At 38.7% G+C, this 14,968-nt stretch overlaps 2 protein-coding genes across 7 annotated transcripts in view; one reads left to right on the forward strand and one right to left on the reverse strand.

Moving 5' to 3' along the window:
* LOC107086260 (rho GTPase-activating protein 17-like) overlaps positions 1–2,943 on the reverse strand; it is a 35,992-nt gene extending 33,049 nt beyond the window's left edge. For 2 of the 6 annotated variants that reach the window (XM_015377085.1, XM_015377087.1), the window contains exon 1: positions 2,427–2,943. In XM_015377085.1, coding sequence (XP_015232571.1) covers positions 2,427–2,479 — 53 coding nt within the window. In that variant the 5' untranslated portion in view covers positions 2,480–2,943. The remainder of the gene's footprint in view (positions 1–2,426) is intronic. The other 4 variants (XM_015377081.1, XM_015377086.1, XM_015377082.1 and 1 more) reach the window with 3 other exon arrangements.
* Positions 2,944–5,969: 3,026 nt separating this feature from the next.
* On the forward strand, positions 5,970–13,517 carry lcmt1 (leucine carboxyl methyltransferase 1). The gene is made up of 12 exons (XM_015377088.1): positions 5,970–5,999; positions 6,098–6,333; positions 7,595–7,686; positions 7,814–7,935; positions 8,014–8,090; positions 8,838–8,899; positions 8,979–9,081; positions 9,482–9,602; positions 10,353–10,454; positions 10,529–10,620; positions 12,588–12,685; positions 12,888–13,517. The coding sequence occupies exons 2-12, from the start codon at positions 6,248–6,250 to the stop codon at positions 12,908–12,910; spliced, it is 978 nt and encodes a 325-aa protein (XP_015232574.1). The 5' UTR covers positions 5,970–5,999; positions 6,098–6,247; the 3' UTR covers positions 12,911–13,517.
* Positions 13,518–14,968: the final 1,451 nt, after the last annotated feature.

Below are 14,968 nucleotides of genomic sequence, written 5' to 3' on the forward strand. Positions count from 1 at the left end.
GACACACTGCTGCGACAGTATCACCAGCCCTTTAGAGCTCATCCTGAAGGACTCAAACATGAGTCATAGCCTCAAACCGCAACCTGTTTTCACTAAGGGTCAGTAGCAGAAGATATCTGACGTTTATTATTATACAGATAGTGGTTATAGACCTTCATTCTCTCCTGGAAAGCCAACCTGACTACATTACCCCATCACAGTTTCAGAGTTCAGACATAGTAAATTTATTGCAGCCTCACATGAAGAAATAATAAAAAAAAAGATCCTTGGGATGTTTGCTGATCTGAATCACATGTTTTTTTTCCACCGACGTCATGTTCAATGTCTCTGCTTACATCCATTTTTTCCCAGGTTTCTCCCTCTCTCTTTATGTTCTCCAGAAAACATGTCTTTGGGAGTCTGCTTCCTGTTTGTAGGAGAAAAAGGGAGAGATTTCCTTCGAGCCGCTGCTCTCTGGACACAGTGTTCTGCCTTCGCACAATCACAGGAACCCAGGGGGCAGCGAGGAGGGCCTTTCTTGCCCTGTAAACTTTGTGCAGTCGCAGAAAGAAATGCAGCCACTACAACTTGATGGATGAAGCAGATAGTGAATGTTTGCCCTGAATCTGACCACTGAAAGATCAATCCTTAAAAAAAATAAATAAAAAAAATCCAAATTGTTCTGCAAACTGTACAGCAATGAACTACAGCATGAAAACACACGTCTGTTTTCTGCATTATGCTCTCCTGTTGGAATTTACTGCTGGTGTAAAAAAAACAAACTATGGGTATTCCAGATGTTCACCTTCTCCTAGTGATGGTCCAGCATCAAGAAATCAGTGAAACTACTCTTCTTGGTAACTTATCAAATAAAAATCTAAAAAGCAAGCTAAAAAAAACTACTCTGCTTGGAGGTGCAATTTCTATTTATAGTAAATTTTGCAGATATATCTTGTATATGGACAGACAGATAGATAAAATGGGTCATTGATTTAATAAAATTAATCCTAAGACTTACTAAATGTATCTGGAATTTGCACATGTCCCTAAAGACAAAAAGCCCAAAGTCATACATCAGTTTAAGGAATAAAATTGTACAAAAGTGACTGAAATGATTCAATGCGTTTGGTTCTGTGCATTGATTAACCAGCAGCCTATTGTTCTAGATTCTAGAGCCTACCACTGCCTTTTTCCAGTAACATCTACTGCTGTCTGCGCGAAACGCCAAAACTGTTTATATCCACCCTTCTCCATCAACAACAAGCCCAAAGCACACAGGCATGGCTCCACACCTGTTGATGGTAACATCCTCTGACGTGTGTCACCTTCGTTTTCTCGCACTGACAGGCTGAATCACACCCGCCCGCCCAAACATCTAGTTAAGCAGGGGGCGGGCGGAGTTACATCTCACAGTGAGGACACAACATTACAACTGTACACAAAGCAAAAACTGCATCCTCTGTTCAGGAAAAACACTACTCCACTTGAGCAAAACGCACAACACCTGACATCTCAGTCCTTTGAGATTGAACTGTTGCACATATTGACAGCTGTGATTCCAGATTTCCTGCAACTCTTAATATATATGTTAAATGCAATGCTTTTATAGATAAAACAAGAGTCTGTAACATTTTAACCTCTTTTGAAGTATTAAAATGTCATGACAGATATTACTGATGTGACAAGGCTTCAAATATGGACCAAATAAATGAGGTTAAAACTGTCAGAAAAATAGATAAACAACTGTATTGGGGAGCAATACATGCCTTTCTCTAAACCTAAAGCATGTTGGGTAAATTAATTTCTCTACATCGTCAGCATCTCCTTTGCTACATGAATGATACCTTAAGTACTGAAATCAAATTCCATCCTATTGAAGGATATACTTGGATGCAGACAGTCACTAAGATCCAGGAAAACCTGTTCAGATTTCACCCTAGATGTGCATCATCATAATCCAATAATAGGTGTGTAAATTTCCATACATACTATCACTTAGGGTCTCTAGATGCATTAGTAATTTGGCATGGTATCCACAAAAAATACCAAGTGGGTTTTTTTTCTTCCATATTTTGATGTAGATTTGGGGGTTGTTTGGTTAAGAAAGAATGTTCAATGATTAATTTTGAAAAAAAAATGTTTTAAAAAACATTTTATGACTTTATTTGTCTTCATCTAAGTGGAAAATCTTAGTATCGTGACAAACATTATCAGTATACATGCCAACAGAAATAAAAAATAAGAAAAAGATGCAGTGATGCCCTATTTAATTGCATTTCTTATATTAAAACTCATGTGACCGCCCCTGATTAAAAGAACTACGGCCGTGAAAGCAGTTTATTCTGAGTTATGTTAAGTGCTATAATTAAAAAAGGAGATGAATGTTGCTTTTTTTTACTACTAAGATGAGTTTAAAGCTCCAGACAATGGAAAACTTCACTACTTGCCTGCCAACCGTTTGATTAGCGAGCTGCTTCATCCGATTGAACTGCTTCTTCATTTTTGCTCCTCCGCCCTCCGAGTGTCCAAGTAGCGCTTGAGCAGCAGGCTGCGGTCGGTCATGAAGGTCCAGAGCCTTTTCCCTCCGCTACAGGCCGCCGCTATGACAGAGGAAGATAAGCCAGAGCCATTGGAGCCACAAGCCAATTAGAAAGAGTCCTTAGCTTGCTAGTAGTAGCACCTGGGCTAGCCCTGTTCTCTACTGAAAAAAATAAAAAAAACATATATATATAAAAAAAAGAATTTCCCACTTCGAGCTACGGCATGATAACATAACCTCTTTTGTTTTATATTTTTCTACGTACAATAAAGTCCCGAATAAAGAGGCGCCGAACTTTCACTGGCTCCAGCGGCTTTTCATGGCTGCTCTCCTGACCGTTAGCCGTTGAGCTAGCGCCACTGGGGGGAGAAGAGGAGGAGGGGGGTGTTCTTCCAGCAGCAGCAGCAGCAGCTCTCCTCTGTCTCTCTCTGCCTCCTCTGTCTGTCTCTCTGCCTCCTTTGTCTCTGCCAGCCCTCTGCAGGAAGTAGAGCTGGTTCTCCTCCTCAGCATCTGCCAGCCAAGTAAGCAGCCAATCCTCCCTCTGACTAAAAGCTCAGGGAAAAAAGAAACGTTTCAGTCTCCAGCTGATAACACACCTTTTACAATAAATACCACCGCAGCAAAGGTTAAGCCAAGCAAAACTTCCAAAGTCACTAATCAGTTTAAGGTTTATAATTATAAGCCAGGTCCAGGTTCTAGGGTTTAGATTAGGGGGTCCCACAGTGGGGGTCGGGGGGTCCTTGTGATTTGGACCCTGAGGTTTATGGAGGGCTCAGAGTTATTGAAGGGCAGATATAGGCAGTCCTCTCCACTGTGGTGGGCACTTTAGCACACCTTTTGGCTCCATGGAGGACCTAGAGCAGGGGTTCACCAAGTGGTGCACCAAGGGGCCCTAAGGGGGCCTCATGGGGGGCCCACAGCATCCTCTGACAATAGCAGAGCCCCAGTGGGCTAAGGTTAACATTTGTATTTTATTCTGTTGCCCTTTTTTAATCAGAGCATTATGAAATGCTTTATATAGCAAATCCATTATTTTAGTCAGATAGAGCATTTAAGCATTTATAGAGATTTGAAAATCACATCATAAAAAAAATTAGGAGTTAAAAGAAACAATAAAAATATGATTATTATGTAGGAAGTTGAGGTGAATGCTGATCCTTCCTTCCTTCCTTCCTTCACTCTTCCATTCCTTCAAATCTTCCATCCATCCCTACCTTCCTTCCTTCCTCCCTCCCCACCTTCCTTCCTTCCTTCTTTCCTTCTTTCTTCATTCCCTCCCTAATTCCATCCTTCATTCCTTTCTTGTTTACTTCCTTTCCTCCCTCCCTCCTTCCTCCCTTCTCCCTTTTTTTTTCTTCATTCCCTCCTTCATTCCTTTCTTCTTTACTTCCTTCATAACCTCCCTCCCTCCCTTCTTTCTTTCTTGCTCCTTTTCTTTTTTCATTCCCTTCTTCATTCCTTTCTTCTTTACTTCCTTCATAACCTCCCTCCCTCCCTTCTTTCTTTCTTGCTCCTTTTCTTTTTTCATTCCCTTCTTCATTCCTTTCTTCTTTACTTCCTTCATTCCCTACCCCTCCCTCCTTCCTTCTTCCTTTTCTTTCTTCATTTCCTCCTTAATTCCTGTCTTTTTTACTTCCTTCATTCCCTCCTTTCTTCCTTCTTTCTTTTCTTTCTTCATTCCTTTATTCTTTATTTCCTTCCTCCCCTCCCACCCAATAAAAATATGTTTATTATGTGTGCAGTTAAGGTAAATGCTGATCCCTCCAGTTCATAGGTCAGTCTTGGTAGCCCTTCCTATGAATCAGTACCCATAACCTCGCCCTTAAAAAGGTTGGTGACTCCGGACCAAGAGAGTCACTGCAAAAGAAAAACACCCATTTTGAATTTAACGTTTACATCATACAATTTGAAATTCAAATTGAAAAGCATTTTTCAATTGGACCTTTTATATTGAATTAGTCGAATAATGATGTTCAAAAATAATAAACGTTTAACTTTTGTTTTATATCATATTCCTGGAATCTATCAGCACTTTAAAGATCTTCTGGTTCCTAAAAGCCAGCCTTTTATGGATCTGATGTGTTTTCCACACTCTTTACAGACCAATGGGAGCAACTGGACATCTTTTAAATTATTCAGTCAGTCATGTATCCATCAAGCTTCTTTTGATCATTGTGGGTTGGCCCATTAACAAAACAAGACAAATACTAATTACAATGAGCAATCAGATCTGCTGAAAGAATCATTGGATCATAGGCTTCTACAGGTCAATGGTCAGGAAAAAAGGGCAACATGCTGTTGTTGGTTTTTTTTAAAATTAAAATCCACTCACATCTTTTTGAAAACATAATTTCTTTACGAATGCTGAGTAGCTTATGGAATCATAATGAAAATAAAACATTACTTTAGCTAGTGCCCACTAGGCCATGGAACTGAGATATCATCCATAATCCAGGAATAACTTGATTTATTTATTTAGAATCTGAGTTTAGAAACCACTAATAAGATATCCATATGCAAGCCTCTTTTGAAGCAATCCCATGCATGAATTTGGTTCAGCACTTTTACAATTCCCACTTGTAAAACACTGCCACCCACTGGCCAAAATGTAAAAATACACTTAGTTGCCCAGTAATGATCCAGAATCTTTCAGCAAGACTGTTTTTTTTTATTTCTGCTGATTTAAAGTGAAAAAGAATGTTTTTCAAATTATATCAAACATATATATTATAAACATTTTAAAACTATTGGCCTTATTCTTTGTGTAATTAATTAATCTTTTTTTATCACTGATTATTAATGCTATGGTTTAAAAGTACAAAATTAGAAGTGAGAAACCTTACCCACCGGTTTTATCATTTACTATTCCTCATATGATTGTTTGATCTCTTTTTCCATTTTGTCATTTATATATATATATATTTTAATATTTCACTCTTACTCGTTTTCTTCAGCTTATCTGGGCCATATTTTTGATATTGGTGGATGAAGAAATCCTCCATAGAGACAAAAATAGGGAAACTATGAAGGGAGGCGCCATCATTTCCGATTATCTTTATTTAATAATTTTCTCTCCTGATAATGGAATCATCATTTTCAAACTTTAGTGTCTGTTTAGTTTAGTGTAAGCAAAGTATATTAACATTCTTCCTATAATTCATTGGTATTCCACTTTATGAACTGTACCTAATTTGTAACTCGTTTATCAATATGTTTATTTTTAGGTTTAAAGTTGACATACAAATAAAAAAAACACTGCTCGATTTCATTGTCATATTAATTATGATAAATAAACAAACACGTACATAAATAAATAAATAAACAAATAAATAAACAAATATTGTAGCCTGATATTTTGTAAAAAGGAAACAAATACATTTTTAGTGAGTTTGCCAAAGATATATATTTTTAAGCTATTATTTTGAAATAACACGCTAACCGGAAGTGCGCTTGTTGTGTTTCCGGGCTGCGCTTTCTCTATGTAATTTGTTCCTAGTTTTTCTAAATCAACGCTTGAAATTGGTATTTCCTCCCTTTTGCTTTTCTTTCGTTTTAACTGGCATTTTTTTCCCTTTTCAGTGGAACTCATGCCGCAGGACTGCGTTCCGGATTCAACCGCTTAATTTTAGTCTGTTTTGCTACACCTGTAAGCTAGCTAGCCTGTTAGCGTGTGGTAGCTAAATAGAAGGATCCTATGCTAGCTCCATAACGGTGGCCCTAGGATCACTGATGGCAGCTCGGCAGCCCTTCACAGATACGGACACTGCGGATGAAGCGGTCAGGGCGACCTGTGACGATGCAACCATCTGTAAAAGGTAAAGTGACAAAGCCCTAAATTATATCCAGCATTCTCTCTAACTCTTCCACCTTTTTTCATGTTACACCAAAACTCTTGAAATAATTTATTGTAATAATTTATTGTGATTTATGCGACAGACCAACACAAATTGCAACGTAACTGTGAAGAAGTAGTGATAATGAGGCATGTTGAAGCGTTTCGACCCATTGCCAAACTGTATTGATACTGTCTCGCAGAATACTGACACCTGCTGGACTTTTATAGGCACTACAGGCAGTTTATTTGACTAAACTGAATTGATTTGATGACCTAACACACTCATATAGTTGAAGTTATTCTAGGTTATATTGTATAATGTCATATCTGTGTTTAAGTTGAAAATATCTTTGATATTTTTAGAAGCAGCCAATAAATAATGTAAAGATATAACTTGAAAATGATGGTGAAAACAATAAGTACAGTAACAACAGTAAATTAACTTTAATTCATATTAGTTGAGTGATAACTCAGAGGAAAAATAAGACACGATGAGAAAATTAGAATCGGCTGAAATGTTCCTGTTACTTTTAGGCTGCTCAAAAATTCTTGATAATTTTAATGATAAACTGCAAAAGATTAGACGTATTTTTTAGCAGATGCATCATGTTGACAGATACGTGTTTAAACACAGTTTAGTGAGTCAGTCAGTTAGAAACTATCCCTGTATCAGTTACATGACTTTATTGAAACGACACACTTACCGATACAGTGTTTTCATCTATGGGCTCGACGCATGCACTGACGTTTCTGGACCCATCACTTTGAAGAAGAAAGGAAATGATACATGATTTGAGACCTGGACTTTGACTAGGCCGTTCTCACAGGATATTTATATAATATATATAATTCTATTTTTGATCCAGACCACCCTTGTGTCTCTGGCTGTATGTTCAGGGTAGTTGTCCTGCAGGAAAGTGAACCTCTAACCCAGTCTCAGGTCCTTTATAGCCTCTAACAGGTTTTCTTTCAGGTTTGTTCTGGATTTAGCTCCATCTATCTTCCCAAAAAGATTGACTTAAGGCTTCAGGGTAATTACACAGCCATAACAACATTGGGTTGCTTGGAAATGCTTCTCCCTGCTTATCAGCCTAGTAACATCCTGCTAGTCTGAAAAACAGTTTTAAAGAAACCTTCTGGAAATTCCTCAAATTTTTTTTCTTAAACTTATTAAATAATGTTTCAAACAAGTTCATTGAAAGGCAGGAGGTTTAACATTTTCATTGGTGATCTGTTCTCAGGTTTGCTACCAGTAAAGGCTACTGGAAGGACTCCTGTCTGCAGTACTTTGTCAGGAATGTAGGAGAGCGGAAGGCTCCTGAAATCAACAGAGGCAAGTGATGACTATTCTTCAAATCTTCCCTCTGTTAGCTCTTTTAAGCACAGCCCAACCATCATACATTACAGACGCATGTTTATCTGGAAATATAATGAACACAACAACATTGTTTCTTTGACAGGTTACTACGCTCGGGTTAAAGGGGTCAACCTTCTCCTTGATGCATTTCTAAGGAAAACAGAATGTCAATGTCAAGTAATCAACCTGGGTGCCGGCCTGGACACCACCTTTTGGAGACTAAAGGTGAGAACCTCTTCCTGTCTGTTCTGTTTTTAACAAAATGCTAATTCAGAAATACCAAAGCGTCTCTGTGTGCAACAGGAGCAAAACTTGTTACCGAAGAAGTTCTTTGAAGTGGACTTTCCAACTGTGGTGGCCAGGAAGATCCACTATATAAAGTAAGGCTGCTGTTCTTCCATATCGTTTTGCTTTCAGCCTTTATTTCTTACCTCGCCTTCCACATGGGTTTACTGGGGTTATATTAATTAAACTTTATTGATCTCACATTGGAGAACTTTACCGCTGCTTTCCACTTGGGGAGCAGTGAGATCGTGGGGCGCCCAGGGAGCAGTGTGGGGTTAAGGTTCTAACTTAGAGACCCAGAGTAACAGTCTGTGGGAGTGGGTTTCGAACTCACAAACTCAAGATTACAAGCTCTATGCCATGACCTCTAGGCTGCCACTCCCCTCAAAAGGTGTTCTAAAAGGTGTTTACACAAAACAAAAGTAAAAAGTCTTGTTGAAAAAATCTGAATTTCTAGAATTAGCCTTAAAGATGGTTGTGTTACAGATGGGGAAAATCCAAGCAGCTGATATTCCTACTTAGAAAGTCAAAGGTCACTGAGATGACCAGAAATCAGTACCACACTTTTGCAATCAGATGCCCCTTTTCTTGGCTCCATGTCAGGAATACGTGAAAAATGCTCCTGAAAGTTGGAGCTGCTTCTAGGAAAAGTAAAAGAAGCAGAGTTATATCTTGGAAAGTGGAATCACTAAGCATTGAAACTGAATGTGTTCTAGTTGTAGTAGTTCTAGAAGTTGTATTTGAGTTATTTTTAAGTCAACAAATGAACTAAAAGTGTTTTGTTTATGTTTGCATTAACGTTTCAATTAAAGCTTATCTTTCTGTTTTCGTTCTTTGACCAGGACAAAGCCGCCCCTGTCCAAACCCATCATTGATATGCACTCCGCTGACTCATTACTACTAGGTGCAAATTATTATCTTTATGATCAATTCCATGGGTTTGCATGCTGTATGTTCTGCACTTAAAGTCCCTTATGCTTCAGAGCCCCATGTCCTCGACTCGGATCGTTACTGCATCATCGGGGCCGACCTCAGAGACATCTCAAACTTGGACGACAAACTGAAGAAGTTCCAGCTCAACACAGAGTTAGTGAATGAAATCTTTAGCATGTTTATTTTTTGTAAATGAGCCTGAGATTAATATTGTTTAATGAAAACAAGCTCCTGCTGCTGCCTGCATGTAAGCCGGTTTTCTCAGAATATTTGTGGAGATCCAGGAACTGCAGCTTATCTCTGACTGTAAGGAGTCTGTGACTCGCTGGAAGGTCAGTAGCCATCTGCAGGCTGATTGGAGACGACGCCACACCCACTGTGCTGAGTCATACATTAACTAAAGTACAGCTAAATCTGCTCCTTTAAAAGGGAGTTAATATTACACGGAATGGATTTGTTGGGAACTTATAATTGGATCAATACAGAAAAGCTGAATCAGTATTTGAAAGCTTTACTGGTGAAATAAAGTGTTTTGTGTTTTTCTGTCCTTCAGGTTACCTACGTTGTTCTTAGCAGAGTGTGTTCTGGTTTACATGAATCCATCGCAGTCCTGCAACCTTGTTCACTGGGCAGCAGAAACATTTCACACAGCCATGTTTATAAACTACGAACAGGTAAAATAATAGAATGGACTATTTTCCTTTTCCTTCTGTCACAAATAATTCTTTCAGCTCATGAAACAAAGGTAACCTGAGCAAACGCAAACTGCTTTTTTTACTGGGCAGTGCCTTTGTCTGCACTGGTGAAACTTGAATGACCTCAGCCTGCTGAATGCTCAAACTCACCTCATCTGCAAGGTTTTCCAGTCAAACCAACTAAATAAAGAGCTGTACCATCTCTAACCTGAACCCAATCATTTGCTGGTTTGACAGGAGGTAGCCTGAATAGAAATCTTTCTCAACTTTGACTGTGCTGATATCAGCTGAGGCATTACAGTATTGTAATGGCTCCATCTGTATAAACAGATTTAGCAAACAAGAGAAAATCTACTAAACACGGAATGTCTTTAAATCATCCTCTGAAATAATTCAGGTCTCATGTTTGTATGTTGTCTCCTGTCATGTCCGTCTTAATAAACCTAATCTAATCACAAAGTAATCGATCATGATACTCCCACCAGGGGGCGCTAATCGACCACATGTAAAACACTGAACTTTGAGCCAAAGATGGTTGGGAATTTTTGTATGTATGTACGTTTAAAAACACTTAGCTTATGTTTTATATTTAAAAAAATTCTGTATGGGGGCTGAATACTTTCTTCCAGCACTTTCTGTTTAAAAGGTGTGAATAATATTCTCAGTAGGCATCAGATCTTAGCAGCTCTTTCTGAACTGTGCTGGAACTCGATCTGTCTGTACGTCCAGGTGAACATGAGTGACCGATTCGGTCAGGTGATGGTGGAGAACCTGCAGAGGCGCCAATGCTCATTGGCTGGAGTCGAGGCCTGTCAGTCTCTGGATTCTCAGGTAACTTTTAACTGTTAAATAACGAAGTCATGTGAAAAGCTATTCTGAACGATCTCCTCCTTTGGTGTTTGCAGAAAGAGCGTTTCCTGGCAGCAGGCTGGGAGCAGGCCAACGCTCTGGATATGATGACGGTTTACAGTATTCTCCCTCAGGATGACGTGGCAAGGTAGTCAACGCTGAACCGCAGAGGCAGCATCCGTTTGCTCCAAAGATGGAGCTTTTTGGGTCTGATGTGAAACCAAACGCTCATATGTGACCAAGTGATGCTGTTGGCTGGTTTTCCTACTTCAAGACGCTGGAAGCTTTTAGATAATTAGAAATAAATGCTACATTCTATCTCAAAGGCTTTGGGCAGCAAAAATTAAAAATAAAAGGCAGCTGCTTCATCTTAGATGCTCATCAATATTAAGCTGGCCATCAGCAAAGTTTGCTGTAAAAAGTCTGATCTTGTACAATGATCGAAGAAATTGAAGTTGTTTTTTTTTCTTTACTTTTTATATAAATGGGGCCTATATTTTGAGTTTTACTTTTTGCTCCTTTTCATTCACAGTTTTAGGTGTTACATTCATAAGTTATTTTATATTTTTTATGAATGAAACAAATAAATCAGCTAAACTAAACCATATCCTCTAAAGGCCAGAACAGGACAAGGTTGTCGCGTTCAGCGCTCATTGAAAGTCTGTCGGGATGATCACACCCGACATGATTTTATGCAAGGGGGGTTGCATCGGTCTGACTTTGATAGACCCCAGGTCTATTTTAGTCAGACTACACAGCAATTCAGTGGCAATTTCATGGGTCTGAGAGGAAGAGAGACACGATTATAAAGTAAAACACATCTGCTTTGGGGAAAATACTAAATAAAATCTGTTAATCACAAGAGAAAACAGGTTTGAGGTCTTGCATGAGTCTGCAAGCTGGACAGACTCATGCAAAAACAATCAATGAAACATAAAAAAAAAAGAAAACTTTACCCATGATAGTTCAGAAAGACAGAAAGTGGATAAAGTTGTGATTCTCTTTGAGCCTCGCTAAAACAAGTTGGGACAGAATGCACATTTTACCAATCTCAGGGAAAAAAAAAAACTTCAGGATAAGAAAAACGGATATAATAAAGTAGTGATCCTCTTTTTTTATTTTCCTCAGAAAAAAAACTAAATAAAGGGGGAAAGAAAAAAAACTATTGTATCCTTTTCACCTTTTTATGAAAAAAGAAAGGAAAAACTTTGATAAACTTCCCAGATCTCTCTGAGAATCGCCGCTCTGCCTCAGCCAGCATATAGACCGTCCCACAGCATCTATTGCTGTTTTTCTTTTCTTTAGACATAGATCTCATTATGTTTTTACTACAGGCATATAAACATTCTGGTTTGAGATGCTGCACAGACTTGTTCAGTGGAGTGTTTTTTTTTTAATTTAAATTACTTTTCATAATCTGTCCAATTCAAATGTGGGTAATTGTTTTAATTTGTGTATAGCACAGAGACAGAAGTGAAAGAAATCTGTGCAGGTCTGCCCACCATGCCTATAGTCATAGCCTCTCTGTACGCAGTCAGCGTGAAATGGTAAAAAATCGAATCGGAGATTAAAAAGTCGAACGCAACCGGTGTGTTCAGGAAAGGTTTTCAATTCGGAGAGAACTTCACCACCTACTCCTACAGCTGATAATGTTTGCCTGCAGAGCTGCTTTCCTCCGACCTGAGCATCCGGGACATTATTATCTCTGATTGGTTTTTGTGGCTCAAGTCTCAGCTGCTTGTGAAGCTCCTTAAATGCTGAATCAAAATGCTGGAAATGTGCTGCAGAACCTTTAGATGTGTATCAAACATAGACTTTGCATGTATACCGGACAGTTATTCTTTAATGTGGGATTTCTTTTTTTCATGAATGAATTAAATTATTGCAGATTTTTCTTAGACTTTCTGCAGTACAACATGCATTCATTTAAGGCTTTTTAAGCGTCCGAACCAGCTAAGTCAACAAGGATTTCTATTTCTGTGCAGTTTTACTTTATAAATGGGTTTTCTCTCAGTGAACTGTTCCTTTGCTTATCTGTCCTGCTTTCCATGTGTTCTTATTCTTTTATCTTCTCCCCCAAATATGTTAATAGTTGAGGATTTTATGTTTTTGCAGAATCGAGCAGTTGGAGTTCCTGGACGAGCGAGAGCTGCTGCAGCAGCTTCTCCAGCACTACTGCATCTGCTGGGCCACTAAGGACAAACTCAACTTGGGTAAACCATGCAGCACCTTTGCATGTGTACTGGGGTTGGCATTCGGGCCGTTTCCAGAACATTCTGGGAAGACCCGTGACGCCTTTTAGCCCAGAAGTATTTACTTTAGTTTACTCATATGTGTTAAATCCGTCATACATCCTCCCAGTTTGATTGTCCAGTGCCCTCAGTAACCAGGACGGGTCGGGTTCTGTTTCCTCAGGCTTGTCCCAGCTGGCGTTCTGAGGGAGAAACTTCACGCTCGGGTTGGCCAAAGTCAACAGAAGGAGATGATCCGAGCGAGGAGGCAGCAGGGAAAAAGGAAGCCATTTATTCTCCCTCTGCTTCTCACCTGGGATCTGTTGAGATGCCAGAACTCCTGACATAAGCAAAGTTCACATTAAAAACTGTTTGAGCTGTAAACACCGTCTGAACTGTGAGGTCCATCCGTTACCAGAACACTGGACTCAGATGCAGCTAAAAAAAATAAAATATTTAATGTTAAATAATGTCTTCCTAGATTCTGATTATCTGTTGTATATGAAAGGCTGAGAGATGTGAAGAACCTCTATTGTTTCCCAGGGTGTCGGCCTATTAGGACAGCAGGTCATAGAAATATTAAACAGTCTATCTGTGATTGATTCACTCTGATCATAAATGCACGATTCTGTTTTTGGACTCGGAGGATCTTTAGAGATCATCTAGCATAAAAAAACCATGAAGTACCATGCAGAGAGTCTGCAAACTCAGACTGTCATCTGAATTTGATTTGTTGTGTTTGTAAGGATCCACCATGTTGGTTTTCCTCCTCATCTGTCTGTGGTTCAGTAGATCAGATGCAAAGAAAAGCAATAAAAAAAACCATAAATGAAGACTTTTTCTCCTGAAAAATTAATTATTTTGAGACATTTTCTCATCGACTGCAGCACTGCTAATAGAGTGACCGCACAATTATTCATACCCCTGGCAGAAGTGGATTTACTTTAATAATTTAGGATCCAATTAGATCTCATTAAAGGATATAAAAAAAATGAAAGATAATCCGTTACTCTACATTTTTAACAAAATGGCATCTCTAGAATAATTACCACTTACAGATATACAGGCATTCCATAAAGAAAAATATTCATTAATTTCAGTTACTTCATTTACTAAGTAAGATCTTATTTACATTTATTATCTGGCAAACGAAATCTTTATTTCTGTTAATTAGAATGATCTGCTTTAATTCAAATGCATGAATGATGGATTAGAATATTACATCACAAGATTAACTTAATGAAAAGTATTTTTAATACCTGCAAAAAGGCGGTTTTCTTTAAACAAATTAGCCTCATCAGAACATTTTATTTATTGAACTTGGATGCAAATTTATGGTCAATAAACAGGGTTTCCTAAGTGACAGGAGATAGTAGAACAATGGATATGGAGAATTTTGGAACGATAATGAAATATCTTTTTTTTTTTTTTTTTACTTTACATCTTAAAAGAATTAAATGTCAAATGACACCTCTTTCTGAAAAAGATCTATTAAAGATACAGAGGAACTCATCTTTTAAGGAGCTTCTCCAGGTTGTCAGGGTTTGGTTGAGGTTTGGAGGACCTAAATGCAGAGGCAGAGATGCTGAGGAGATTTCTAGCAGTTTAATGGGGCGAAAACAGTAAACAAAGGCAGGAATGTAAAAATCCAACTAATAATCAAAAGCAAACCAGAACTATGGAGACATCTGGGGAAACCAAACATGAGGAGCCAGGAAGAGACGAGGTAGGTGGACAACAGCATGGGGGGACAGCAAAGAGTGAGAGCAGAGGGAGAGCATATATAGCTGACAGAGACAAAGGGAGGGCTAACGAGCTGACAAGGAGCAGGTGTGAGAGGAGACAACGAGGGAGCCAAGGGATAAGGAACACACACACATACAAGAGGACAACGAAAAAACATGAGAACTAACGTAAATCTAGAAATTACAACAAAACTGGAATTAAACCAATAAAACTAGAAAACAAGGAGCAAAGTAAAGAACAACAGAACCAAGACCATGACACAGGTCTGTGGTGTTCTGATTAATTATCTTTGATGATCAGCTCCAAATATCTAAGGCTGGAAGGCCTCTTTACCATCACCCAAATATTTGGCCTCCTCCTCAGATTCTCTATCAGAACAAAATCCGGACTGCCCTGAAACCAGCCAGAAATTTTTTTTTTCCATCACTTAACTCTATTTATAATGCCGCCACCGACATCTATTATGTTGGTGTCGGCATTATGCTGTGGGACAGGGTTAGGGTTAAGCTGATCAGATGC

This window comes from Cyprinodon variegatus, unplaced genomic scaffold, assembly GCF_000732505.1.
Source record: "Cyprinodon variegatus isolate N-32 unplaced genomic scaffold, C_variegatus-1.0 Scaffold146, whole genome shotgun sequence".
Lineage (NCBI taxonomy): Eukaryota > Metazoa > Chordata > Actinopteri > Cyprinodontiformes > Cyprinodontidae > Cyprinodon > Cyprinodon variegatus.

Excerpts from the sequence above, each read along its gene's own strand:
- lcmt1 (XM_015377088.1), top strand. The coding sequence starts at position 6,248 with ATGGCAGCTCGGCAGCCCTTCACAGATACGGACACTGCGGATGAAGCG. Across the intron at positions 6,334-7,594 it reads GATGCAACCATCTGTAAAAG|GTTTGCTACCAGTAAAGGCT; the intron begins GTAAAGTGACAA and ends ATCTGTTCTCAG. Across the intron at positions 10,455-10,528 it reads GTCAGTCTCTGGATTCTCAG|AAAGAGCGTTTCCTGGCAGC; the intron begins GTAACTTTTAAC and ends TGGTGTTTGCAG.